This window comes from Rhinoraja longicauda, chromosome 23, assembly GCF_053455715.1.
Source record: "Rhinoraja longicauda isolate Sanriku21f chromosome 23, sRhiLon1.1, whole genome shotgun sequence".
NCBI lineage: Eukaryota > Metazoa > Chordata > Chondrichthyes > Rajiformes > Arhynchobatidae > Rhinoraja > Rhinoraja longicauda.
This window is the reverse complement of record NC_135975.1, coordinates 8,710,388-8,737,303: the sequence shown is the minus strand read 5'-3', so window position 1 is coordinate 8,737,303 and position 26,916 is coordinate 8,710,388. Positions and strand designations below refer to the sequence as shown.

Genomic DNA, 26,916 nt, shown 5'->3' with positions numbered 1-26,916 from the left:
ATTTACTGAGTCTGTGGTTGATTGTGTGTATTCTTTAAAAAAAAAAAGTTCTGTACTTTGAGAAATGCAGTTTTTTATTTTGGCTTGTAAATTGACAATCTTTGTAATTCTGATAAGATTGGTTGTAGACTGAATTATTGCTCTTGTTAATTTTTGAAGCATTAGATGTGTAGTGTTGCTTTTTAAACCCTAGTAAGTGGAGCATTACCTGGTTATGTACTTTCAGCTTTGTTAAGATCATAATAGTCAGCTCAGATTTGGAAGTGAAATCTCCAGGATTTGAGTGTTCACGTGGGCTGATGTCTGGGAGGTTCTGTTTTTTTGGCCTGGACTAAATTGAGACTTCTATCTCCAAGTGAGGGTAAAGCATGTGACATATTTGTAGTTGGCGTTACTCTGGGATCTTGTCAATGTTGCTGCTTTAAATGGCAAAAAGAAAACTAACTTGTTCTTGTTTGTGGAATTTAGCATTGTAAAAAGCTAGCATACACAATTACATAAACATAATTTTTCTAATGGTCAAAGTACAGACTGTAGTAGAAAATGCCTTGCCATCAGTCGGTTAATTGACTTCATATTTATCAAAACTCTACTGTTTAACTTGCAATTTTATAATCATTATTTCACTGAAGTTTGTGGTTCTGCCATGAATTTAGCAGGCAGAGCATTGTAATGTAATTTCCAGGGATTTGTTCAACAGTTGATTGAGTTCAGAATAAATTGCGTCAACATCAATAATGCGACATGCCAAACACGTCTCTTTCTTTGTTCAGGACACTGATAGATGTGGAGAACAATATCCAGTGAGTATATCTATTATCTACTTGTTAATTTAGTATTCCAAGATTCACTAGCCAGTGTGGATTGACAATTATTCACATAGAATTATGGTTTAATATATAGAACAGCAATGATGTGCATAGAAATTATGATTACACTTGAAAATAAATCTGGGTGCAGAATTGTGTATGAGGATTTCTGACTAAAATGGGGTCAGATATTAAACAAGACATTAAAAAAAAAGGCAAACCTGTCTTAGGCTGTGGGGATGGTGATTGATCTGAGCCGAGCTAGTGGTCTTGGCATAGTTGCTGCTGGCAATTGTCCTTGTAGTCCCCAGGCTAGGAAATGGAAACTCCTGCCATATCTCTCTAATTCTGACCATATCCAATGCACAGCTCTATCCTTCCAACCTCTGTGGATCCACGTATTATAAGAATGCAGTTCATTCGCTTTCCATGAAAACGGCAATGAACAATTATGGTGCTATAAACTAGCAAGGACAGTACCTAAAGGGAGAAGAGGCTACCTACTTTAAAGTAAATTAAAATTCATGCTGATTTGTCAATTTGTGCTATTGGGCCCCAAAATGAATGGCTAATCTGTTTGTCAGTTTAGCTGAGGAATTACTGTTGGCCAAGATAAAAAGGTATGTAATGCCATGAACGTTGTGCTGTGTTTCCTGGGAGAAGTTGTTTGTTCTAATGTTTAAAATGTACAAAAAAGCACTGTATAAGATTGTGGTAGTTTGAATGCTGTTCCCTGATCAAGCAATACCAAACTGTAACCCTGCCAACATGGCAGCAAATGTCTGTTTTAATAGTTCTGCTATTCCAAATCTTCACAACCTATGTCAAACTCTATGACAAAGTTCTGTGAAACTAATGCCCTGTGCTATTTGCATTGACTGAATGGCACTATTATGTTGGGCTCTAATTGAAAGATTTGACTGGTGTTTTCATTTTTTTCAGATAAGCTGCTTATCTTCAATTCTAACTTGCTGTTCTTGAGGCCTTCTCATTCCCTGTCCTATGCTTGTTGTCGTGTGGTAAATTGTAGTGTTTAGCAGGTTACCAGATAGTGATTTTAGACCTCTAATACGGACTAACTTTTTTTCAGTTTTTCACAATTCCTCCTGCACCCTTGCACACAATTCTCCCATCCTGCTTTACCACCGCAGCCTCCCTTCCCTTGCTCTCACTACCACCTTCCCAAATGCCATAGGTTCTGAAAGCAGTAAACTAATTCAGTGAGTAGGAAGGAACTGCAGATGCTGGTTTAAACGAAAATAGGTACAAAAAGCTGGAGTACCTCAGCAGGCAAACAGCATCTCTGAAGAAAAGGAATAGGTGACGTTTTGGGTCGAGACCCTTCTTCAGACTAATTTAGTGAGCTGCACTTGAATCTTTCAGACTGCCATAGTGTGGACTATATTTGTCTATTACGTCATCAAGAGATATTTATCTAATAGGCCATCAGATGAAGTTGTAAAAGACTGGTGTATGCAATAGGACACATTTGGCAATGTAGCTTAAGGTATAGAGCAATGGAATGGAAAGAGATTTGAATTCTTAAACTCAGCTAATTATCTTTTGCATGGCATGGAAGTAAATTGAGTTCATAGTGAATAGAATTGTTGCTGCTCGTGACTGCAAGCTCTACTTAAAAAGTCACAAGGTGCTGGAGTAACTCAGCAGGTCAGACAGCATCTCATCAGACTGAAGAAGGATCCCGACCTGAAACATAACCTATCCATGTTCTCTAGAGATGCTGCATGACCCACTGAGTTATTCCAACACTTTGTCTTTTTTTTGTAAATTAGCATCTGCATTTCCTTTTGTCTCCAAGCTGCTGCTTAAGTTGGCTTTCTTTTTGAATCTGAGCATTAATAGTTTGTAAATGTGCACTTAGTTGAGTACAGTAATAATGTTCAACTGGTTCTTTCGTGGATAAATGATTTTTTTTAAAAGCAGGTCACTTTCTCCAAACCCTTCACCTCTTCCTTTCTCACTACCCGAAGATCCAACGCCTTTTCAGGTGCAGGGCAAATGTTAAAAAAACTATAAAACAGGGAGTGGCTGGTGGGAATGGAAGAGTTGACCAGGGAATTGTAAATGGAGCAATTTCCCTTTGTAAAAGTAAAAGGGAAAGTGAGGTGTTGTGTCTTTGGTGGAATCTTGTTGCCATTCCTATGTCTTAGTTTCAACTTGGAGTTCAGTGCATTATTTGGACTGTAAAATTAGTATTGTTTTGTTGAATCTCTAGTAGGTGACACAATCAGCCCTGAGGTTACAAAGTGCATGTCTTTAGGAATTTTTCTTTGTGATGCAGGTTTAAAAGAATGATATGGCAGACAAATTGCTACGCTTTTTCATTTAGTCTGTTTTTACGCTATTTGGGCCCCAGCGATTGACATTGGAATCTTCACTATTTAATTTATTGTAGCCAAAATTGCTGAAGCAGATCAAATTGTGAAGAGAATTCTATATTCAGGGGATATGAAGAGGTTAATTCAGTGGAAAAATGCTTAATAAAGTATGAGGGGAAAAGTATAGTCATCCAGTTCCCCAGTAAGAATAGGAAAGCATAATATTTAAATGGAAAGATTTCACAGACTGCTGCTGTCCAGAGGGATGTAGGTGTCTCCATACACAAACAAAGTTAGCACGCAAATGTAGCAAGAAAGTAGGAAGGCAAATTAAATTTTGACTTGTACTGCAAGATGGAGTGGAGAATAAAGGTGGGGATATATTGCTGCAACAATGTAGAGTGTCGATGAAGCTATCAATAGACTACACAGTTTTAGTCACTTTATTTAAGAAGCCATATTTGCATTGGAAGTAATTCAGGGAACGTTCAGTAAATTCCTTTCTAGGATGGAAGGATTATTTCATGAGGAACTATTGCACCCGCCCCCTACTCCTTTGCATTTAGCAGAATAAGAGGTGATCTTATTAAGATGATGAGGCATAACAGGCTGGGTGCAGAAAGGATGTTTGCCCTACTGAAGGAATCTGGAAACAAGTGTTTCAAAATAAGGGATCAATCATTTAGAACACACGTGGAACAATTCCTTCTATGGATCATGGATCTTTGGCATTTTCAACCCCAGAAAACTGAAGGCCAAGTCATCAGATGTAATTAAGGCAAGATTTTTGGACTGTACAAGGAATAGGCAGGGAAGAAGCTGGTGCCAAGATCAGATCAACAATTATCTTATTGAATGGCATATGGCCTACTGCTGGCCCTATTGTTCAGAGGCAAGTGAGTAAGCTACCATATTAAATAAACCTTTTTAATGACAAGGTTATGTTGACAGTTGTTTTAATGATATTTTGTGCTAATCATTTGTGTTGCTTACATTTGATCTAGTTGATTGCAGAGCAAATGATTCTGAAATTCTGAAATGCAAGAAAACAAACTTTTTTCACAATTAAGTAAAGAATGAAAATACTTTTGATGGAATTGTATTCTTACATAATTTAAGTACAATGATTCTAATTTATAAACTGGGGCCAAAATTGGGAATCCAAGTGCAATAGTTTAACAAAGGAGTGGGAATCTCTGGAGCAGATTACTGACAGGAATGTTGGAAGATTTGACAGTTTCAAAGATCTCCTAATCATTGAGATTTATTATTTAGAAATAGTGTTGTGGCTAAGTGGGACAGATGGACTGAGGGTCATCTGTTATTTAAAACTATTATGTTAGACTAAAATATATTTAGCTGGGAAATCTATTGATAGCCATGCAATTCCATTTCCAACCTGGAACAATCCCTAGAATTGTTGACATTTGTCTCAGCTATAAAAGGTGAAGGATGTTTACAGTGTGGAAATACTTTGCATCAGTCTCCATGATTAAAGTCTAATCTAATTTTCTCATGTCCTATATTTTTTGGGTTATTTCCCATGTGTCGCTTGAGCATTTCCCACTAGATTTATCTGAATGGGTAGGGTGGGTTTATTCACTCATAATAGATTATGAGTGAGCTTCAGAAACATACCAGTTAGCTTTCTAATCACACCATTAAAGTTTATCACTCCTGCCTACTGCCAGTAAAAAATAACTTTTAACTATGCTGTGTTATCGGGTAACTATCATTATTTAATTTTCTAACCACCTTATCAGACAGCTCCTATGAGGATGGTTTGCTTTCACTTCAATTCTTGGCAGTAATTACCGAACTAAACAGAGTAAAGCGTATGTCCAAATGACAGTTTTTATTGACTGGTTCAAGCTGACATGGGATTGGTGTTTTCTGATTAATGTCTCATATTGGCCAGACCAGACAGAGACTCTCCTTTCTTTTGTTGAAGAATGAACTAGTAAGATTTTCAATAATCTGATTGTGTAAGTGATACCAACACTTTGATTCCAGACTTAATTACTTGAATTTAAGAACCCCAGCTATGATAGTGTAATTCAAACTTGGTTCATTAGTCTAGGCCTCTGGATGCTTGTCCAGAAGCATAGTCATTGCATTACTGTCATCTCAGCATTTCCTTTGTCTGTTGGTATTGCATTTGCCCTGGAGTCTGAACCTAGATTGTGTGTTCAACTGGAGAGGGTTAAGCCTTCAACTTTTTTACCTTGATGAGTGTGTTACCACTGAACCAAGGATGATTCTCATCCAGATAGACACAAAAAGATGAAGTAACTGTCAGCATCTCTGGAGAAAAGGAATGGGTGACGTTTCAGTTCGAGACAAAGGGGAAAGGGAAATGAGAGATATCGATGGTGATATAGAGAGAGATAGAACAAATGAATGCACAAGTGGTGCAGCGAGAGAGGATGTTACAGAACTCTCATCAGAGAGAATAGGAGAACTTCTTCAATACTTTTGGCATACTTTGAGGCGATTTCGCAATGGAGTAAACGAAATGTGTAGAAAGGAACTGCAGATACTGGTTTAAACCAAAGATAAACTCAAAAAGCTGGAGTAGCTAGTAACTATCTTTGGTTTAAACCAGCATCTGCAATTCCTTCTTACACATGATTCTCAACATAGTACATAGACTGGTAGTGATTGTCTTCAGTAAAAATTGCGCTCCAACTAAAATATACTTCCACGATTTTTGTGATTCCTTGCACCAAATTGAATATCTTTTTTCATCCCAAGATGGCTGAATTGATCACCCTTCATGGGTACTGGCAAACAAGCCATAAATTGGAAGGCAGTCTTTTAAACTTTATTTTCGGGTCATTTTGAGTTATGCGATTAATATTATGCATAACCTCACCAACTCTTGTGAACTCTGGTTAAGTATAATTGAGAATTATCATTCAGTTCCAGGGTACTAAAGGCAAGCAATATCGGATCCATTCAATAGAAAGCCTGTGGCATTGATTTATTATTGCTGTATGTACTAACATAGTGGAAAAAGAGAAAATAAACAATGCCGAGTCTAATGTTAGTTACAGAAAGTACAGATTAAAAACAGTGCAAGTGCTTCAAAGAGTGGATTGAAAGATCGCAAATACATCCTTAGCGCATGAGAGGTCTGTTCAAGTGTTAGATTCTTATGCCTGTCAGAAGAAGAACGAATGACTGGGGTGTGAGTGGTCCTTGATTGTTGGCTGCTTTCCTGAGGCAGTGTGAAGTGTAGATGGAGTAGGTTGCGGAGGTGGGGAGGGTGGGTTGGGATGTGTGATGGACTTGACTGCTTTCACAGCCCACAGCATTCTGCTTTTTTTTTGGTCTTGGGCAGAGCAGTTGACATACCAAGCTTTTAATGCATTTGCATAGGATGCTTTCTTTGATGCATCTCTTGGTAAGAATCATTGGGGATCTGCGTGTTCTCCACCCTACTTCCTGAAGCAAATGATCAGTTCCTTTGACTTGCTGATAATGAGGGAGGGTTTGGTGTTTAGACACTAAGCTACTAAGCTCCACATCTCTATCCTTGCTTTGTAATAGTCATACAGCATGGAAACTGGCTGTTCAGCCCAACTTGTCCATGCCGACCAAGATGCCCCATCTAAATGAATGAATGAATTATAGTTTATTATCACATGTGACATGTCACAGTGAGATTCTTTGTTTTACATACACAAGGTATGCAAAAAGCCGCCACATATAGGGCGCCATCAAAGTTACAAAGTATTCCATTTAGTCCCCAATGGTCCCCTTTGTTCTCGGCGGTACCCATGCGGGCCTGTCCATCTACACTATTCCCAACTACCCGTGTTTGGCCCATATCCCTCTAAACTGTTCCTATCTATTAACTTGTCCAAATGTCTTTTAAATGTTGTTGTATGTGCCTCAACTATCTCCTCTGGCAGCTCATTCCATATACCCACCACGCCTGTGTGGAAAAAGTTACTCCTCGGGTTCCTATTAAATCTTTCCCCGCTCACCTTAAACCACATCCTCTGATTCTCGATTTCCCCAATTCTGGGTAAAAGTTTCTGTGCATTCACCCTATCTATTTCCCCCCATGATTTTATACACCCCTATAAAATCACTGCTCGGCCTCCTGTGCTCCAAGGAGTAAAGTCCTAGCCTTCCCAGCATCTCCCTACAGCTCAGGCCCTCTAGACCTGGCAATATCCTTGTCAATCTTCTCTACATTCTTTTCCAGCTTAATGACATCCTTCCTATAGCAGAGCGACCAACACTGAACATAATATTCCAAATGGAGTCTCACCAACGTGTTACATATTGTAACATACATCCCAACGTCTATACTCAATACCCCAATTGAAAGCCACAAGGCATTTATTCATTTTCTAATAAAATGATACAAATATCCTGGCAACAACAGTTTTAGAGTGAGCCTCAACAGTCACTTGGTGTATAAAATGTTTTTTCCTCTCATCCCTTAGGAGTCAGCTAATATAGCAACAGTGCTTGAGTATGGTGGACGCTAAACTAAACCTTGTACTGCTGTTCAGCAGAGCCCTGCATTCAACTGAAATAATGCCATGCATTCAAATGAAATAATACCTGCATACAAAATTCAAGTAGTCTTAGTATAAAACAACAAGAAGATATGTTATTAAAAGTAATGATAATGTATGACAATTAGCTTCATGTTCTACCAACGTTTACCAACAGTACTGTCTCATTGATGATGATAATGTTTCAGAAAATAGTTAGATTGGGCAATGGAGCCAACCAGTAATGTGGGTACGTTTACAAACCGCACATTTGCAAAGAAAGTGTAAAGGAAGAATAGTAAGGGGCTGAGGATGCACAATTATTGTTTGGAATTATTGTGAAGGATGTTAGTTTAGTTTATTGTCACGTGCACAGTGCAGTGAAAAGTTTTTTTGTTGCATTTTATCCAGTCAATGGAAAGACTATACATGAACACATACAAACCACCCACTGTGTACACATACAGAATAAAGGGAATAACATTTAGTGCAAGATAATGTCCAGAAAAGTCTGATTAAGATAGTCCGAGGGGCTCCAATGAGGTAGATGGTAGCTCAGGACTGCTCTCTGGTTGGTGATAGGATGGTTCAGTTGCTGGATAACAGCTGTGAAGAAACTGTCCCTGAATTTGGAGGTGTATATTTTCACACTTCTGTACCTTTTGTCTGATGGGAGAGGGGAGAAGAGGGAGTGTCTGGGGTGAGATGAGTCATTGATTATGCTGGTGGCTTTGCTGAGACAGCATGAAGTGTAGCTTTGTCACCTATCCTTAATGGTTGCAGTCTGTGTCAGGAAGTCAAGGATATAGTTTTAGAGAGGATACAAAGTCCACAAGTTTGTAGATGAATTTGGTTGGAATTATGGTGTTGAAGGTGGAGCTACAGTTAATCAAGTCTGACGTAGGACCCTGTGTTATTCGGATGAACCTGTTACGATGCCAGCCAAATTGCATTGGGTCTAGGCTGGGACTGATGTGTGCCATGACCAGACCAGCCTCTCGAAGCATTTCATGGTAGCGGATGTCGGAGCCACCAGACTATTGTCATTAAAGCAAATTATTTTTCTTTGGCACTGGAATGATAGTGGTTGTTTTGAAGCAGGTGGGAACCACAGGTTAATGCAGGGAGAGGTTAAATGTCTGTGAATACACCTGCCAGCTTTGCACAACAACAAGCTCTTTTATGGGGTAAGTGTTGATACTAGAGACCCAAATAATTTTTTGGAAGTTGAGTATGTGACTGAGAACTCTGTTAATAGATTTGCCTTTTGCCTTTATGTCTCCTTGGGGGTGGCAGATGGACTTCTGAAGCTCTTGTCAGTATCCTGTTTTCTGATATCCTTTACTGAACCTGATACTAAACAAACATCAGGAAAGTATATTAGTCTGTTCTTATTCAAATTCATTGGAATTCATGGAAGCTTGCGTATTTATCTAATGAACAGCTGAAATGCACAGTCTAGCATTGATTAACACTGCTGCATAAGCAGATGTCTGGCACTGATAACTATGTTACACTTCGTTTTGCTCTGAAATTGGGAATAGAAATTCATACGTGTTAAATACTGATACTTGTTGACAGGATCTACCTCTGGTATGAAATCCCGTCCTTTCCATTCAAACACCAATGAAAACAGCTGGCTCTGAAATTTTGCAGTCAGTGCGTTAGAAGAGCGGAGAAAATTGGCTGCCAAAGGGTTAAGTAACTTAAGTACTTTGTGATTATTTTTAGGTTGCTTTGGTAACACTTGAGGTTGCATTTTAAAACCAAAGACACATGAGAGACAGTGGGAAATGTGTGGAATTATTACTTTAAAAATAATGAATGATTTCCATTTAGTTCAGTTGTTAGCAAATAACATATTTTTTAGATTTGTTTCTTTGTTTTCTAAACTTTTCTTTAAAACACAGTTCCTCACGATCCAGTAATCCTCTAACTCTATACTATAACACCCATTTTCATGGAACGACCTGGATCATATCATGACAGGCTGAATTGATTTGTTAGGAGAAATTGCAGCCAAAGCTGTTTCATTACTTGTTGTCCACATGTGTTTCCTAGTGATGGTCACAGCTTGGTGAGATCAATGGCAGGAATATCGGCAGTTTCTTTTTCTTGCATAACACTGACTCAACTTTAAAATAGGTATCAGTTGCATCCATTCCCAAGGTCTTCATAAACATGGCACAACTAACCATAGGTCAGATATAAATTACATGTGGTGTTTCCTGGGCTATTGGGCTCAGTAATACTAACTGAAAGTTGTGATGAGTAACTTGATGAGTTTAGGGGCTAGTGGAATCAAGGGATATGGGGAGAAGGCAGGCACAGGTTATTAATTGTATTTGATCAGCCATGATCACAATGAATGGCGGTGCTGGCTCATGGGCCAAATGGCCGCCTCCTGCACCTATTGTATGTTTCTATTTTTATTATGATGACAATAGCGAAGTTAGTTTTTCTTTGAAAGAGCAGCATAGTGGGTAAAATTCCGTTCTAAATTAAGATCACTTTCAAATCACCAAAGTAATGATGCAAATGCATATTTCTAATTAACTAAATTAATTTAATCTTAATTTTTTTTCCATGACACTTCTCAAAAACAGGCTTATTGTACTGTGGCAAATCCGATGTAAGAACCATTTTATTTGTCTTGCCCTAATTAACCATTTGGCTCTATTAAATACAATGTTCCCTAGACGTGCCACTCCCTATTCTTTTGAAATGGCTATCCTGGTTTTACTTTTCCAATACCAGTATCAAGCCAAATGAGGTGCTGGATTGTCCAGACATTTGGTTGAAACATTCAGCTTCCTAATTTTGTGAATTGGGCAATTGTAGTGAATAATACATTCTTCTTCTCCCCATATTTTTCCATCCATGACTTGCCTTTTCTTGGTCTAACACTTGTTCCGTTCTTGCTAAAAACTGATGAATGGATTATATGGGCCCTAGAGACATGATTTCACCTGTTGGAAAAGATCTCCAGAACAACTTCACCTGTGCCAATAAGTCAAGATGTTAATTTTCCCAGCGTGCCTCATAACTTGTTAAAGTTGGTTGCCTTTGAGTTACATTTTCATTTATTGTGAGAAACTGTCTGTCGTACCAGTAACAGATGAAACGGGCCATTTTGCAGCTTTCTGAGATTAATTGTGATGTCTGGTATTCAATTTGACTTTTGTCTCCATTGTCATCAGTTATGAAGATATTAAACTAATACTGTTTTATTGCATTACCAGTATGTTGAATAATTTATTATATGATATTTTTAATTTCCTTGCAATTACTCCCTTCACATGACATACTGTTTAACCAGCAGTGAGTCATTCTACTGTTACTCAGTTTAAAATGTTCTGAGCAGAGATGGTTTAATTATAGATGTATTGAATTGTGTTACTTGGTGCTGTCTGTTCTATATGCTGTAAGAACATTTTATTTAAATACAATTCTAGTAACAAGTGTTCTATTGTTTGTGCAGTCTTATCAATTTAAATAAAAAGAACATAATGAGCAAGCTCTCAATCTCCCTATTTTAAAGGGACCAAAATCTGCTTATTTTAATGAAATTTACGTTTTTAAAGATGAAAACCCATCGGACTTGACCAATTATTTATTTCAATGACTGTATCCAATTTCATACATCTTGGAGAAGGGCCCCATATTTCCAATGAGACTTAGCATTGTCATTTTGGCAAGCATTTTAAAATCATTTTCCAGTTATCACGAGGATGAAAATAAAAACAAATCCTGAGCATATTTAGCTTTTTTAATCTAACAAAATTATCCAGCCAACAGAATCTTGTTCTCCAACCTGTTGTGAGAATATGTAAGGAAAAATAATGAAGAATGGTTGGTAAACCAGATTTACAGGAAATGAGTAGAGACAATGATTATAATTGGATACATTAAAAAAAAATGTTTATAATATATTTCTGTTAATGTGCCATTTTGCTTTTGCAGAATAAATTTGAGTTAAATATTGCAAGTTGCACAAAATGAAATTCTAAAAAGAATATATCAAATGTATTTTGAGCGATGTGGACTCTGATCATGATAGTGTGTTCAAATTAGAGACCCAAGTGATTGTAGTTACTGGAATCTTGAGCAAAACCCTTCTTGGGGAAATAGGGTCAGGCAGCATTTGTGGATGGAAATGGACAGATGACGTTTCTGCTCAGGACCACCACCTTCATGATACACCATAGAACTTTGGGATGCTAGAAACTCTGCTTTCTTTCTGATCATTCTCTTGTCCAATTGTTTTGGTTGAGTATCAATATATTAGAAGAGATGATGAATTTTAGTATCATCTCTTGACTGATCATACGTTTTCCACTTGTGACTCATTCCTTTAACAGGAACCAATATATTTTGTGTCTACTCTTAAATACTTCTGATTACCACTACTTCTTCTTTGTCCCTTCAAAATAATTGGTTTTGTGCTTGTGATCTAAGTGTAATATCTTGTGATTTGTACTTCAAAATTAAAACTGACACTTCTCTTGCACTGATATTTAAATGGTAAAAATTTCCCAACTTTCTAACAATTCCTAAATTGAACTGCGCATGTATTTTTTAAACTAGAAATACCTATTAATTATTAATATTAATATAACTATTAATATTTACTATAAATACCCAGTGGGGTCATTTTTTATTTTTCGTACATTGTAGAGCCTGGGCTGAAGTTGAAATATGGAAGGAGGGGGGGAATGCAGAAGTTGTGATGGGGTACAGTAAATGTTGACGTATTCCACAGGAATGAAGGAGTGAAACCGACGATGGAAGTTAGTTTGCTGCTGAAGTATCCACCATGTCTTGGGGCGAGGAGAGCAACTTTTAAATGGCTGAAATCCAAAAGATTTAGTTATATTGCATTCGGAAGAGTCAAGCCTAACTCAAACTAACAAGCTATTGTTAAGCAGTACGTGAAGACTGTAGACCCTGTACTTTACTCTGATTTTGGACTATAATGTGAGAGGGAGCATTCGAGGAGAAATGAACAGAAGATGTCCTGGTTGCATTCAATCTTTGAATGATTTGAAATAAAAGAAAACTTATTGGAGTCATAGAGTTGAGTATATGTGTGTGGGGCGGCACCCGGGGGCTAGGCCACTCCCTTGGTCATTCCACTCGGCACTCAGTGGACAGGAGGGATTAGGTCACTTCCTGGGTCAGTCCCCTTGGGTCAGGTGGTCTGGGACTATAAAGGGTTTGGGTGTGTCGACTCACGTTCTTCTTGAGTGCGGTGTTTGGTACCACTAATTACCTGATTACCGCGGTGACCGCACCCACTACACTGGTGACCCCGACTTTCCCTCGTAAGTCGCGATGGACCAGAACCTGCTACTACCCGACTCTTCCAGTCAACCACAACCACAACCGCTTTTGGACCTTCCCGCGGACCCTGCCGCCCGCGCCGCTATCCACGCCGTGTCGGTGTGGCTGCCTCCATTGTGGACCGAGGACCCCGACTTCTGGTTTGACCAGGCCGAGGCACAGTTCGCCCTGCGGGGCATAACTGCCGACGCCACTAAATACTTTCACGTGGTCAGCGCCCTCGACCCGGCCACCGCGCGCCTGGTCCGACCCTTCCTCCGCGACCCCCCGGCAACCGATAAATACGTGGCCCTTAAAGCCTTCCTCCGTCAGCAGTTCGGCCTCTGCGAGGCTGAGCGGGCAACCAGGATCCTCCGAATGCCGCCCCTGGGTGACCGCCGCCCGTCGGTACTACTGGCCGACATGCAGGCACTGCTAGGCGACTACGAGCCCGGGTTCCTTTTTAAACATGTTTACCTGATGCTGCTGCCGTCCGACCTCCGCCAGCAGCTCCTCGACGCCCCGTTCCCCAACATGCAGGCATTGGGCAGGCGCGCCGATGAGCTCATGATGGCCCGTCACCTGGCCCTCGACACGTTGGAAGTCCATCCGACGGCCGACGACTACCCGCAGGTAGGAGCCTCGATCGCCCGCATTACTACCGCTCCCCGACAGCCTTCCCGACGGTATCCGGCTTCAGCAGCTCACCCAGCCGGCGGCGCGTCTTTTTCGCACGGCCCGCCTGCAGTTCCCCCATCCGCCACCGGAGGTCGCTGGTGGTCGGACCCAGGGGTCGCGCGCAGCCTGCCGGCAGTTCCTCCATACGCCACCGGAGGTCGCTGGTGGTCAGATCGGCCCGCACAGCCGCCCGTTTTCACGGAACCCAGCAGAGGGGGCTGGTGCTACTTCCATCGGCGGTGGGTCCCTTCGGCCCGTCAATGCCGGCAGCCCTGTTCGTTCCCGGGAAACGCAGAGGCCGGCCGTCACTGATTGCTTCGGCGGCCGGCCAGATTCATCGTGTGTTTGCGTGGGACCGCCGCTCCGGGGCCCGTTTCCTCATGGACACCGGGGCGGAGGTGAGTGTTGTTCCCCCTTCGCAGGCTGACCTCCGTAGTGGTAACCGCGGTCCCCTCCTCGCCGCAGCCAACGGGACCACAATCCGGTCATATGGTGTGCGCACGATCTCCCTCAAATTCGGGGCGAGCAGCTTCTCGTGGCCATTTGTGATCGCGGATGTGTCCCAGCCACTGTTGGGTGCGGATTTCCTACGGGCACATTCCCTGCTCGTGGACGTTAAGCGGCAGCGTTTAGTGCACTCTGTCACTCTGCAGCCCATTTTCCTCCGCTTGGGCGACCCGGTCGTGCGTCCTGATGGGCCCCTGTCGTCCGTGGACGCTGCGTTCTCACGAATTCTGGCCGAATTCCCCGATATTCTGGACCCCCAGTTCCACTCCGCCGCCCCGAAGCATGGGGTGGTGCACCATATAACGACTACTGGCCCGCCCTTGTACGCCCGGGCACGGCGTCTTCCACCGGACAAGCTCCGTCTCGCTCGGGAGGAGTTCCGCCTTATGGAGTCACTGGGGATCGTGCGCCGTTCAGACAGCCCGTGGGCGTCCCCGCTACATATGGTCCCCAAGGCAGACGGTGGTTGGCGTCCTTGCGGAGATTACCGCCGGCTTAACGATGCCACAATCGCCGACAGGTATCCGGTCCCTCACATCCAGGATTTTAATGCCCACCTGGCTGGGGCCACGGTATTTTCCAAGGTCGACCTGGTGCGTGGCTATAACCAAATTCCAGTCCACCCCGACTACGTCCCCAAGACGGCAATCGTGACGCCATTTGGCCTATTCGAATTCCTCCGCATGCCGTTCGGACTCAAGAACGCTGCGCAAGCCTTTCAGCGGCTTATGGACTGCGTGTGCCGTGGCTTGGAATTCGTATTCGTATACCTGGACGACATATTGGTGGCGAGCCGCTCGAGACAGGAGCATATTGCCCATCTCCGCCAGCTATGCCAACGCCTTAGCGATCATGGGCTGGCCATCAACATCACCAAATGCCGTTTCGGGGTGGCATCCATCGAATTCCTGGGCCACCACGTGACCCCGCACGGTGTGCTGCCGCTCCCGAACAAGGTGGACGCGGTGCGCCAGTTTCCACGCCCGACCACCGTGAAGGGCCTCCAGGAGTTCGTGGGAATGGTGGCCTTTTACCACCGATTTGTGCCATCTGCAGCCCGGATCATGCGCCCGCTGTTCCACCTCATGGCGGGCAAGCGCAGGGAGGTCGAATGGACCGACGATGCGGTGGCGGCGTTCCAACACGCCAAGGAAGCCCTGGCTGCGGCCACGATGCTCGTGCATCCACGGGTTGATGCACCAACCAGCCTGACGGTCGACGCTTCGGAAGTAGCGGTTGGGGCGGTGCTCGAACAGCACACGGATGGGTGTTGGAAGCCTCTTGCCTTCTTCAGTAGGCACCTCAGCGGCGCACAGCGGAACTACAGTGCTTTTGACCGCGAGCTCCTTGCCCTTTACCTTGCGGTCCGCCACTTCCGCTATTTTCTCGAGGGGCGGACTTTCACCGCGTACACGGACCACAAGCCCCTTACTTTCGCTTTCGCCAAGGTGTCCGACCCGTGGTCAGCTCGCCAGCAGCGGCAGCTGGCTTACATCTCGGAATTTACTACCTCCATCCGTTTCATCGGGGGTAAAGACAACCGGATGGCCGACGCCTTGTCTCGACCCGCGGTCCACGCCGTCCTGCAAGTGGCTGATGGAATCGACTACTCAGCCCTGGCGGCGGCCCAGCTGTCCGATAACGAGATGTCCGCCTACCGTACCGCCGTTTCGGGCCTCAGGTTGGAGGACGTTCCCTGTGGCACTGGGGGCGCGACGCTGCTTTGCGATGTGTCCACCGGGCAGCCACGCCCAATCGTGCCTGTTGCCTGGCGACGCCGGGTGTTCGAGGTGCTCCACGGGCTGTCCCACCCTTCCATTCGGGCGACGACGACCCTCGTGGCTTCCCGTTTCGTTTGGCACGGGTTACGCAAGCAGGTTGGGCATTGGGTGCGCACCTGCATCCCGTGCCAAACCTCAAAGGTACAGCGGCATGTGCGTGCGCCGCTCCAGGAGTTCCCCGTCCCTCGCCACCGTTTTGACCACATCCATGTGGACATCGTGGGGCCGCTGCCGCCTTCTCGGGGTTTCACCTACCTCCTGACAATGGTGGACCGTTTCACGCGGTGGCCGGAGGCAGTTCCACTGCCGGACACGTGTGCCTCTACTTGTGCCCGTGCCTTGGCGGCAAATTGGATTGCCAGATTTGGGGTTCCGCTCGATATTACGTCCGACAGGGGGCCACAATTCACCTCCGAGCTGTGGTCATCCATGGCCCAACTGCTGGGGGTTAACCTGCACCGCACCACAGCGTACCATCCGCAGGCGAACGGCCTGGTGGAGCGTTTCCACCGCCAGTTCAAGGCCGCTCTGAAGGCCCGGCTCGTTGGCCCGGACTGGGTTGACGCGTTGCCGTGGGTTTTACTGGGTGTCCGCACCGCCCCCAAGGAGGACTTGGCCACCTCCTCGGCGGAATTGGTTTACGGGGCTCCGTTGACGGTGCCCGGAGAGTTCGTTCCCTCCACCCAGGGTCAGGCAGAACAGCCCTCAGCCGCCCTGCAACGCCTTCGGGAGACGGTGGGCTCGCTGGCGCCAGTGCCGACGTCTCGCCACGGTTCGGTGCGGTCACATGTCCCTTCCGCCCTGCAGGACTGTCCTTTTGTGTTCCTGCGTCGGGATGCCCACCGGCCAACCCTTCAGCGGCCTTATGAGGGACCGTTCAAAGTGCTTGAGCGGGGCTCTGCCACCTTCGTGTTGGACATGGGGGGTCGTCCTGAGACGGTCTCTCTTTCACGGCTGAAGCCGGCGCATGTGGACATTAGCCAGCCGGTTCTACTGGCGCAGCCTCGCCCTCGGGGTCGTCCCGCGTCCCGGCCCTTACCCCCGAAGTTCCCGCGGGTGCCTTCCCCTGGCGGGGTGTTTCTGCTTCCTGCGCCCGCCGTGGCGCGCACACGGGCTGGCCGTTTCGTCCGTCCCCCTGTCCGTTTCGTGCCTTCGGTTCTTGGGGGGGGGGGGGGGGGTACTGTGGCGGCACCCGGGGGCTAGGCCACTCCCTTGGTCATTCCACTCGGCACTCAGTGGACGGGAGGGATTAGGTCACTTCCTGGGTCAGTCCCCTTGGGTCAGGTGGTCTGGGACTATAAAGGGTTTGGGTGTGTCGACTCACGTTCTTCTTGAGTGCGGTGTTTGGTACCACAGGTAATAAAGTTATTAATTACTCACCTGGCGTCTGGCCTGATTACCGCGGTGACCGCACCCACTACATGTGCATACATTTTTTCTTCCTACTTTCTTCCTTGAACTCTTACTGGTACCTTCCTTGAACTTGCTCACATCTATTTTATTGCATGTTCAAGTGCTTTATTAATGGTGAGAAAGCAAACCATTATTTTCCATAGGTCTTCTCTACTCCATCCCAATCATTGTTGCAGTCATTGTGGGAACTTACTTAAATAATGAAATAGGCTAGTGGAGATTGCAACAGGCCGTATTACACTGAAGCAAAGGAGAATTTCACCTGTGAGCTGGTATGGCACAGATTAATTAGACATCTGAAATTATAGAGAGAATGAGGAAAGCTTCTAGTCAGTCAGGTACAGAGAACTGTATTGTAAGTCTATTCTCATGCAATTGAGAAACCAATTCCAATTTTGGATTGCAGATTTTAGGTACATTGCAATACAAGTTTGTCCTCATTGAGACTATTATGAACTCACTGGGCAATGTACAGATAATTCTGTAACATAAAAGCACTTGGCATCAATTTGGATTAACTGTAGAATTAACTTCTGAAAGACTTGGGGTTTTTGGTTTTACTGTATTTTGGTGCTCTGAGGGCAGTTTCAGTCTGCCTTGGCTCAGTTTTGAGGGATGAATGTTTCCTTTACAGTTCCAGAACACTTTTAGACACCAGGCTTGTAAAAATAAAACATGAACTGATTGTACACTTAAGGTTAAAACTACTTCCTAATGTTTATCCCTGTCAACCTCTTTTAACTTATCTTTTTGCACGTTATTTCTAAAAATACATTTATACATGTTCATGTTCCACTCTGTTTCTGCGTATTGCTTATCACAACTAAATCTGTTCCATTGTAAACAGTCATCAAGACCCCCTCTCTAAACGTTGCTTTTTCTCGAAGAACTATGGGTCAAGCAGCTTCTGTGGAGGGAATGGGCAGGTGATGTTTTGAGTCAGGACCCTTCTTTAGACTGGGCTTGTGTTGTGTCCTCGTGTGTCGTTGCTATTTCTCTTCCTGTCTTCCAGAACCTCAAGGCTTTTTGACCTTGGCTGTTCTGGAAATTACAATTTCTTCTCAATCAATTTGTCGACACCTTTCATAAATGTTTCAAAGTTAAATATGCTCTAAAGGTTGCGAAAGTAGGCTGTGTTTTGCTATTTGGAGAGCAATTAAAATGTTGGAGAGAAAATTAAGATTGTGGTTCTTTGTGCAATTTCAGAGCAATATGTTACTTTAAAATTGGGATCAAAACTGATTTATTCTGAACGTTGAAGAAGCTATTTTAGTGAGATGATAATTCCCTACAATGTTCATCATAAACTGACAGATGTTGAAAATCCAAAGTAAAATCAGTACATGCTGGAAAGAGTACAAGTCATGCAACATCTGTGGGAAGAGAAATAATCAATGCTTCAGGCCAGTTCAAGAGTCCAGTACCAGAACCATTAACTTTTTTTGCACAAATGTTGCCTGACCTGCTGAGTATTGACAGTATTTTCTGTTTTAATTTATACAGTCTTGACTGTACTTTCTTCAGAACCCATTGCTCTGTATTTCCACTTTTATTTTTTTTAAACGAATTCAGTTAACATCCTTTAATGAATTATTTGGAAATTGTCTCTGTTCTGCATTTTGTGCTTTCCTTGACACATTTTCAGTATTGAAAGCAAGCATGAAGTTACCATACTTGGTGGGCTGAATGAATTTGTAGTCAAGTTTTATGGACCACAAGGAAGTAAGTAGACATGCAATGTTCCGAATGCTTTGGACACAAATTAAGAGTGCCACTGACTTGCATATTGTTGGGTGATGGGTGAATTAGAGCAGATAAATATCAGACTTCTGAGTGATATAATCTCATTATGCAAAAGTACATGGGAAAATTTATGCATTGTTAATAATTTATGGGCACTTCCATTTCATGAAGTATTTACTTGATCAGCACCACATGCTTGTGTTGAGTTTATACAATTAATATTTCCTTAGTCAAAAGTTATCCAGTCTGTTGAACAATGTACAAGACCACATTTCATTGCCTGTGTGAAACTTGTCCTTCTATTAGAAGCTACATTTTTAGATCTGAAATAGAGGTGCCTTTTTGTCAATTTTTTTACCCCATTCCCACAAAGCTTCGTGGTAAGAGTACAGTCTTTAATTCCGTGCTAAAGATGAACATTTTTCGTGTGTAAACCTAAACTTGTTCAACAGTAGGTGGTTCATTGCCAAGGCTGATTTGTCTTAAATGAATGTCTGCTCCCACACTAGTCAGATAATAACAAACCATGAGATCAAGTGCAATCTTGTGCATGAAGAATGCTCACTGGGCAAAAGTATTGAAGACTAACTGGCACCTGTCGACCTACACCTCAGCTCAGTGTCAATATCTCCAGGATGAGGAGAAAATTAACTTGAAAAATTGGAAGAAAATCCCTGAGGGTCGTGTGGCCCCTCTCTCGATTCCTGCTCTGTCTACAACGAAGTCATCAAAAAAGTGCTGGAGGAACTTAGCAGATCGAGCAACATCTGTGGAGGGAAATAGATAGACGGTGATTTGGGTTAGGACCCTTTTTCAGACACAATTGTGTGCTTATTATGAATGAATAATTAAACTAGTAATCGATCAGTATTGAAAGCATCAAAATTACATGATCAATACTAAATAACTGAAGCAATGAATTGCAATTGCCTTTGGAAAATCAAAAAGAGGGTTGCAGAATTGTTAATTATATCTCCAGCAGCTAGTCCTCCATATCCATGATAGCAAACTAACTGGTGTAAGTTTATTGCAGCCAATACTTGGGTATTAAATGGATCGTTCAGTTCCATTGATCGAGTTCGAAACCACTCTTTACGAGAGCAATTATTGCAATTAATAAACATGCTTGAGTCTGAAGAAGGATCCTGACCCCAAACATTCTTGAATGCATTCAGAGAATTGGCCTCCACTGCCTTCTGAGGCAGAGAATTCCACAGATTCACAACTCTGACTGTAAAAGTTTTTCCTCATCTCAGTTCTAAATGGCCTACCCCTTATTCTTAAACTGTGGCCCCTTGTTCTGGACTCCCCCAACATTGGGAACATGTTTCCTGCCTCTAACGTGTCCAACCCCTTAATAATCTTATAAGTTTCGATAAGATCTCCTCTCATCCTTCTAAATTCCAGTGTATACAAGCCTAGTCGCTCCAGTCTTTCAACATATGACAGTCCCGCCATTCCGGGAATTAACCTAGTAAACCTATGCTGCACACCCTCAATAGCAAGAATATCCTTCCTCAAATTTGGAGACCAAAACTGCGCACAGTACTCCAGGTGCGGTCTCACTAGGGCCCTGTACAACTGCAGAAGGACCTCTTTGCTCCTATACTCAACTCCTCTTGTTATGAAGGCCAACATTCCATTGGCTTTCTTCACTGTCTGCTGTACCTGCATGCTTCCTTTCAGTGACTGATGCACTAGGACACCCAGATCTCGTTGTACGTCCCTTGTTCCTAACTTGACACCATTCAGATAATACTCTGCCTTCCTATTCCTACCACCAAAGTGGATAACCTCACACTTATCCACATTAAACTGCATCTGCCATGCATCCGCCCACTCACACAACCTGTCCAAGTCACCCTGCAACCTCAGCATCTTCCTCACAGTTCACACTACTACCCAGCTTTGTATCATCTGCAAATTTGCTAATGGTACTTTTAATCTCTTCATCCAATACATTGACTTGGAGATTGGCTGTCATTGCCTCCTTACTATTGAGCAGAGATCTAAGATTTCCTACCTACCAGCTATAAGAGAGGTTCACATTGACTGCACATGCTTAATGAGATATAATTCTACATGCTTGAGGGTAGTTAAGGATAGGTAAACATGCTCATTTATGATGTAGGGAATTTTAAGTAGAAATGACTTGATTGATTTGTACATTTAAGGTAGGGATGCCCTAATCTGCCCTTAATTAGGGAGGATTAAGGTAGATCTACATTCATTGTTCTCACATACCCAACCCTACGTACTCGTATCCTTTGATTATTTTCCTTTATGTGGATTTATAGTGTGAAAGTTCAATGTTTCTGTCTTCAGAAGCAAGAAAAGGTGAAATCTTCTCAGTTGTTGGATCAAAAGATTAAAAATTTGCAATGTAATTTTTGAACTGTGTATTAAAACATCATAATTCTTACAGGTTGGTCATCCTGGGGGTGTTTCTAAGCATCTGTTTTACAGCTTTTGTGTATTGACTTGTTTAAATGTAGTTAAATTCATTTTCTTTTTCTATTTGTTCAGCTCCCTATGAAGGTGGTGTATGGAAAGTTAGAGTGGACCTACCAGACAAATATCCATTCAAATCTCCTTCCATAGGTATGGATTAGATTAATGTATTGTGTCCAAGTGATTAAAAATCTTCAATCGAGGCATGTTGCCATTCAGAGAAGGATTTTTCTTTATCACTTCATATTTATCTAATGAACTAATTCTGTCAAGTAGGAAGATGAAATCTTCTGTACCGTGCAGCTACAGACCAATGTTTGATTGGAACACTTTGTATAGAGAAATGGGTGAGGACGGGATGGGGTTCAGCTGGGATTAAATAGTATTGGTTCTTGAGGGATCCTCATGGTTTACAGCAGATGGGTAAATGTATTCAAGGGTAAATGTAGCTCATGCATTCCTTCTCTATTTGGAGAAGACAAATGAACAAGAAGAGGGCCAATAAATGCATCTTGACTATTGTATATCCTCAAGCAAAGATAATGCTATAATGCAAAAAAAGAAAATATTGAAAGTATGTAAAACAAAAGCTAAGTTTAAAATTTAATGTCCAGTGTTAACTAAGAAATATCAGTAACCTGGATTTCCAATCTCTGTGTTAACTTCTGTTTGCATTTTGCCCTGTTGGGTGCCTCTGGTTGGAGACATTAAGAAGCACAGTAACCAACTGTGCTTCTATCCAAAACTTTGCAAGATGAGTTAACCCCTGTTCTGTCCAGGCATCTTTCCTTGCTATTAATAAAACAGGAAAGGGCAGGGTCTTTGTAAATATTGGGAGCGAGCAATGTTAAATCTTTGTGTGTCTAAGATAGGTTGGGTTTGCATTGAGTTATGATTTTGAGCATAGTAGCAAAGCATTAGTTATTGCAAACATGCACATACCTTTCTTCCTGCCAGTTCCTTCTCTTTCCATCCTTTCTCCATGCATTAATAGTACTATGGGTAGTAAATGGATTTTAACTCAAACCCTAATTGAAACTGCTGTTAAATTTTATTCATGCCTTTTTTTTCCAATGGGTTTCCTTCTAACACCTAGCATGCAATTGCATTAGGGTGCATCTGGTGCCTCTGATTTTGTTTCAGCATTATTTTATGTTTCGAAGGAAGAGGACAGCACAGTATCCCTTCAGCTATTACTCCAGCTCGGCAGTAATAGCTGAATAGTGTTCAGCAGCCATGTATCAATGTATGTTTGCAGTGCATAGGGGAGGATTTGCCACGCAACCCTGAAACATGAAGCAGGTGTAAAAATATCTCTCAGCAAGAGTTAGATGTACATTTATATCATTGCTATTTTGGTGAGGTGTGTGAGGAGTTCTTGCTATCATAGTAATTACTTTCTCTGTTTAAGTGAGAATAACATTCTTTTTAGCTTCATTACTGACCTGAAATCTTGCTGTGTAGAAATTGTTATTAATTTTGAGAACTTTAGATTTGGAAACTCAATGTCTATGTATTTAAAGTTTCAAATATCTGTTTTCAATAGGAAAGGGACATGACATCTTAAGTTATTTTATGATGCTAACACTTGTTTTGGATATGTTAAGCAACTTTTCCTGTCTCTCATAAAAATCTTGGGTTTACAGTACCATGAACCACAATGACTGTAAAGAAGATCAAAGAATTGTGGTTATCTAGATTGTACCCAATACATTTGTTTTAGCCTCCAAATTTGAGCCAACTTTCCCAGGGTTCCTTGGTTATTTCTCTTAGAATTCCTTTCTAATACAGTACCCAACTGGCCCACTGCTAGCATCCTCTGTGATTAAGACCAAAGCAAAATTCCTCCAAGTCATTGACCTTTCACACAATTGACCACAGCATGCTATGTTGTCCATCTGGGTTGGTGAGGATCTATTTGCTAGCTACAAGTTGATAATTATAAATACCTAGCAACAGGATCTCTACTTACACCTACAGTGCCTTCAAAATAAATAATTTCTACATACTGGCACTCAAGCTGTATTAGAAATAAGTGTAGTAAGCCAGTTGTTGATTTTTCTCATTAGCTCTGTTACAAAGGGCTGCAAGGTCAAAGATGAGGAAGGGATTTAGTGACAAGGGTTCCATTTGCAGCAATCTTACTAAGCTATAGTTGTTTTGGAGTGCCCAATGATGTAAAGCTTCAAGGTAATTTAATTAAAATTCACCCAGCGCTGTTTCAAATGGATTGGCATTCTCAACAATCAATTAATGAATAATTGTGCCCAAAGCATAGGATTGAATTTCTAAAGCGATGCATAAGGATGTGAGAATGGCTGTAAGCATATTGCACTTGGGCGCTGTATAAAATCTATTTTCAGAGGGAAAATCCCAAACTTTGGCCATCTCATTTGCGCTCCACTGTTCTTAATTTGTCAGACTTCTTAGTCAGACATCAGAAAGGATGAGCAGAAATTTTCTTCAACTAAATATTGAAACCCACAAGGACTATGGCTCCCACCAAGCATTCTATATGCATTGAATTTATCTAACTCTGACAATGGTAGATTGGAGGAGAAAGGGAAGTAAAATACGTTGTTCAATCTTGGTATTATATTTCTCCTTAAAATTGTCTCGTACCACTTATTCACACCACCCTTAAGAATGACCTTTTATAGTGTCTGACTCGACAATGCCTTGGCTCATCTCCAGAATGCTTAATCTCTGTGTATTATCCCCCAGCTCCTCTAAAGCACTTAAGGCTGGCCTGTATCCCCCCTCTGTTAAATTTGTTTCCTCCTTGAATCTTTTCATGTTTGGTACTGCAGAACTAGATGAAAAAGCAAGTTGTGAGGAGGATGCTAATCGTATGAAAGTGCGTGGGATAGCTCTGTAACTGGTTTAGGAAGTGGTATATGCGAGGGTGTTAGGTTTTGCGGTCTGGCAAGAAGAAAATACTGATTTTTTGTGGAAATTTTTAAATATTAGTTTTTGAAGAAGTTTGGTTGTACTGGTATATAAAGTGCAGGAAGTTAACAGGCACAATGGCGCAGCGGTAGAGTTGCTACCTTACAACAGAGACTTGGGTTTGATCCTGACTACGGGTGCTGCCTGTACAGAATTTGTACATTCTCCCTGTGACCGCGTGGGTTTTCTCTGGGTGTTTCCTCCCACACTCCAAAGATGTACAGGTTTGAGGGTTAATTGACTTCGGTAAAGTTGTCTATAGTATCATAGAGCGATACAGTGTGGAAGCAGGCACTTCGGCCAATTAGCTCACACCGGCCAACATGCCCCAGCTACAGTAGTCCCATCTGCCTGCTTTCGGTCCATATCCCTCCAAACCTGTCCTATCCATGTACCTGTCTAACTGTTTCTTAAACGTTGAGATAGCCCCAGCCTCAATTACCTCCTCTGGCAGCTTGTTCCATACACCCACCACCCTCTGAAAGAGTTACCCCTCAGATTCCTATTAAAACTTTTCCCCTTCACCTTAAACCTATCTGGTCCTCAATTCACCTATGCTGGGCAAGGACTCTGTGCATTAACCCGATCTACTCCTCTCATGATTTTATATACCACTATAAGATCACCCCTCATCCTCCTGCACTCCAGGGAATAAAGTCCTAGCCTACTCAACCTCTCCCTATAGCTCAGACCCTCTAATCCTGGCAATATCCTTGTAAATCTCTGTACTTGTTCCAGCTTGACAACATCTTTCCTATAATATGGTGCCCAGAACTGAACTCAATACTCTAAATGTGGTCTCACCAGCATCTTGTATAACTGCAACATGACATCCCAACTTCTATACTCAATGCTCTGACTGATGAAGGCCAATGTGCCAAAAACCTTTTCGACTACCTGTGACTCGACCTTCAAGGAACCATGCACCTGCACTCATAGATCCCTCTGCTTTACAACACTCCCCAGGGCCCTACCATTCCCTGTGTAGGTCCTGCCCATGTTGTACTTGGTCCTGCCCAGGTTCTGCACACCGCTCTCTCTCATCTGGACAGCCAGAAGGGGGGCTATGTGAGGATGCTTTTCATTGAATTTAGTTCAGCTTTCAATACCATAGTCCCCACCAGACTTGCTGAGATGTTGCTGGAACTGGGGCTTAACACTCCTCTGTGTGCCTGGGTCCTGGACTTTCTCACCGCCAGGCCCCAAGTGGTCAGGATGAGGGAACACACATCTAGCCCCCTCACCCTGAACACAGGATCCCCCCAGGGTTGCGTCCTTAGCCCCCTACTGTACTCCCTGTACACACATGACTGTGTGGCCAGGTTCAGCTCAAACTCCATCAAGTTTGCTGATGACACTGTGGTGGTGGGCTGGATCTCCGACAACGATGAGAAGGCCTACCGGGAGGAGGTGGCTGATCTGGCACTCTGGTGTCGGGACAATAGCCTCCTCTTGAATGTCAAAAAAACTAAGGAGCTGATTGTGAACTTTAGAAGGACTCAACATCCAAGGACGTACACGCCACTGGAAATAAATGGGTCTACTGTGGAGAGAGTGAGCAGCTTTAAATACCTGGGAGTCCACATCAAAGAGGATCTGACATGGACAACACACATTGCCGCACTGGTGGGTAAGGCAAAGCAGCGCCTTTACCACCTTAGACAGCTGAGGAAATTCAGAGTGTCTCTGAGGATCCTTCAATGCTTCTACTCTGGGGCAGGAGAGAGCATCCTGTCCGGCAACATCACTGTCTGGTTTATGAACAGCTCTGCCCAGTACAGGAAGGCCCTGCAGAGAGTAGTGCGTTTGGCAGAATGCACCATGGGAACTACACTCGCCCCCCTGCAGGACCTATACATCAGGAGGTGCAGATCAAGAGCAAGTAAGATTATGAGGGACCCCTACCACCCCAGCAACGGACTGTTCCAGCTGCTACGGTCAGGCAAATGCCTCCGCTGTCATGCTGTGAAAACGGGGAGGATGAGACGGAGTTTCTTCCCACAGGCCATCAGGACTGTTAACTATTATAACTCCAGGGACTAAATTTTCTTTTTCGTATTAATTTTAATTTATATGCTATAATTGTAACTTTTTTTTGCACAGGCATTGTCCGCAGGCATTGCCACTTTCATTTCACTGCACATCGTGTATGTATATGTGATAAATAAACTTGACTTCCCAAAATACAACACCTCGTATTTCTCTGTATTAAATCCCATCACCATTCCTCAGCCCACCTGGCCAATCGATCAATATCCTGCTGCAATTTCTCACGACCATCTTCACTGTCTGCAAAACCACCCACTTTTGTATCATCAGCAAACGTGCTAATCTTGTCATGTATGTTCTCATCCAAATCATTGATGTAGATGACAAACAGTAACGGGCCAGCACCAAACCCTGAGGCACA

At 43.0% G+C, this 26,916-nt stretch overlaps 1 protein-coding gene across 1 annotated transcript in view; it reads left to right on the top strand.

The window, feature by feature from the left end:
• The window catches only part of ube2h (ubiquitin-conjugating enzyme E2H (UBC8 homolog, yeast)), an 80,822-nt gene that overhangs the window by 30,701 nt on the left and 23,205 nt on the right, over positions 1-26,916 (top strand). Inside the window, exons 2-3 of the mRNA XM_078419541.1 lie at positions 19,009-19,085; positions 21,633-21,707. Of these exons, the coding sequence (XP_078275667.1) occupies positions 19,009-19,085; positions 21,633-21,707 (152 nt within the window). The remainder of the gene's footprint in view (positions 1-19,008; positions 19,086-21,632; positions 21,708-26,916) is intronic.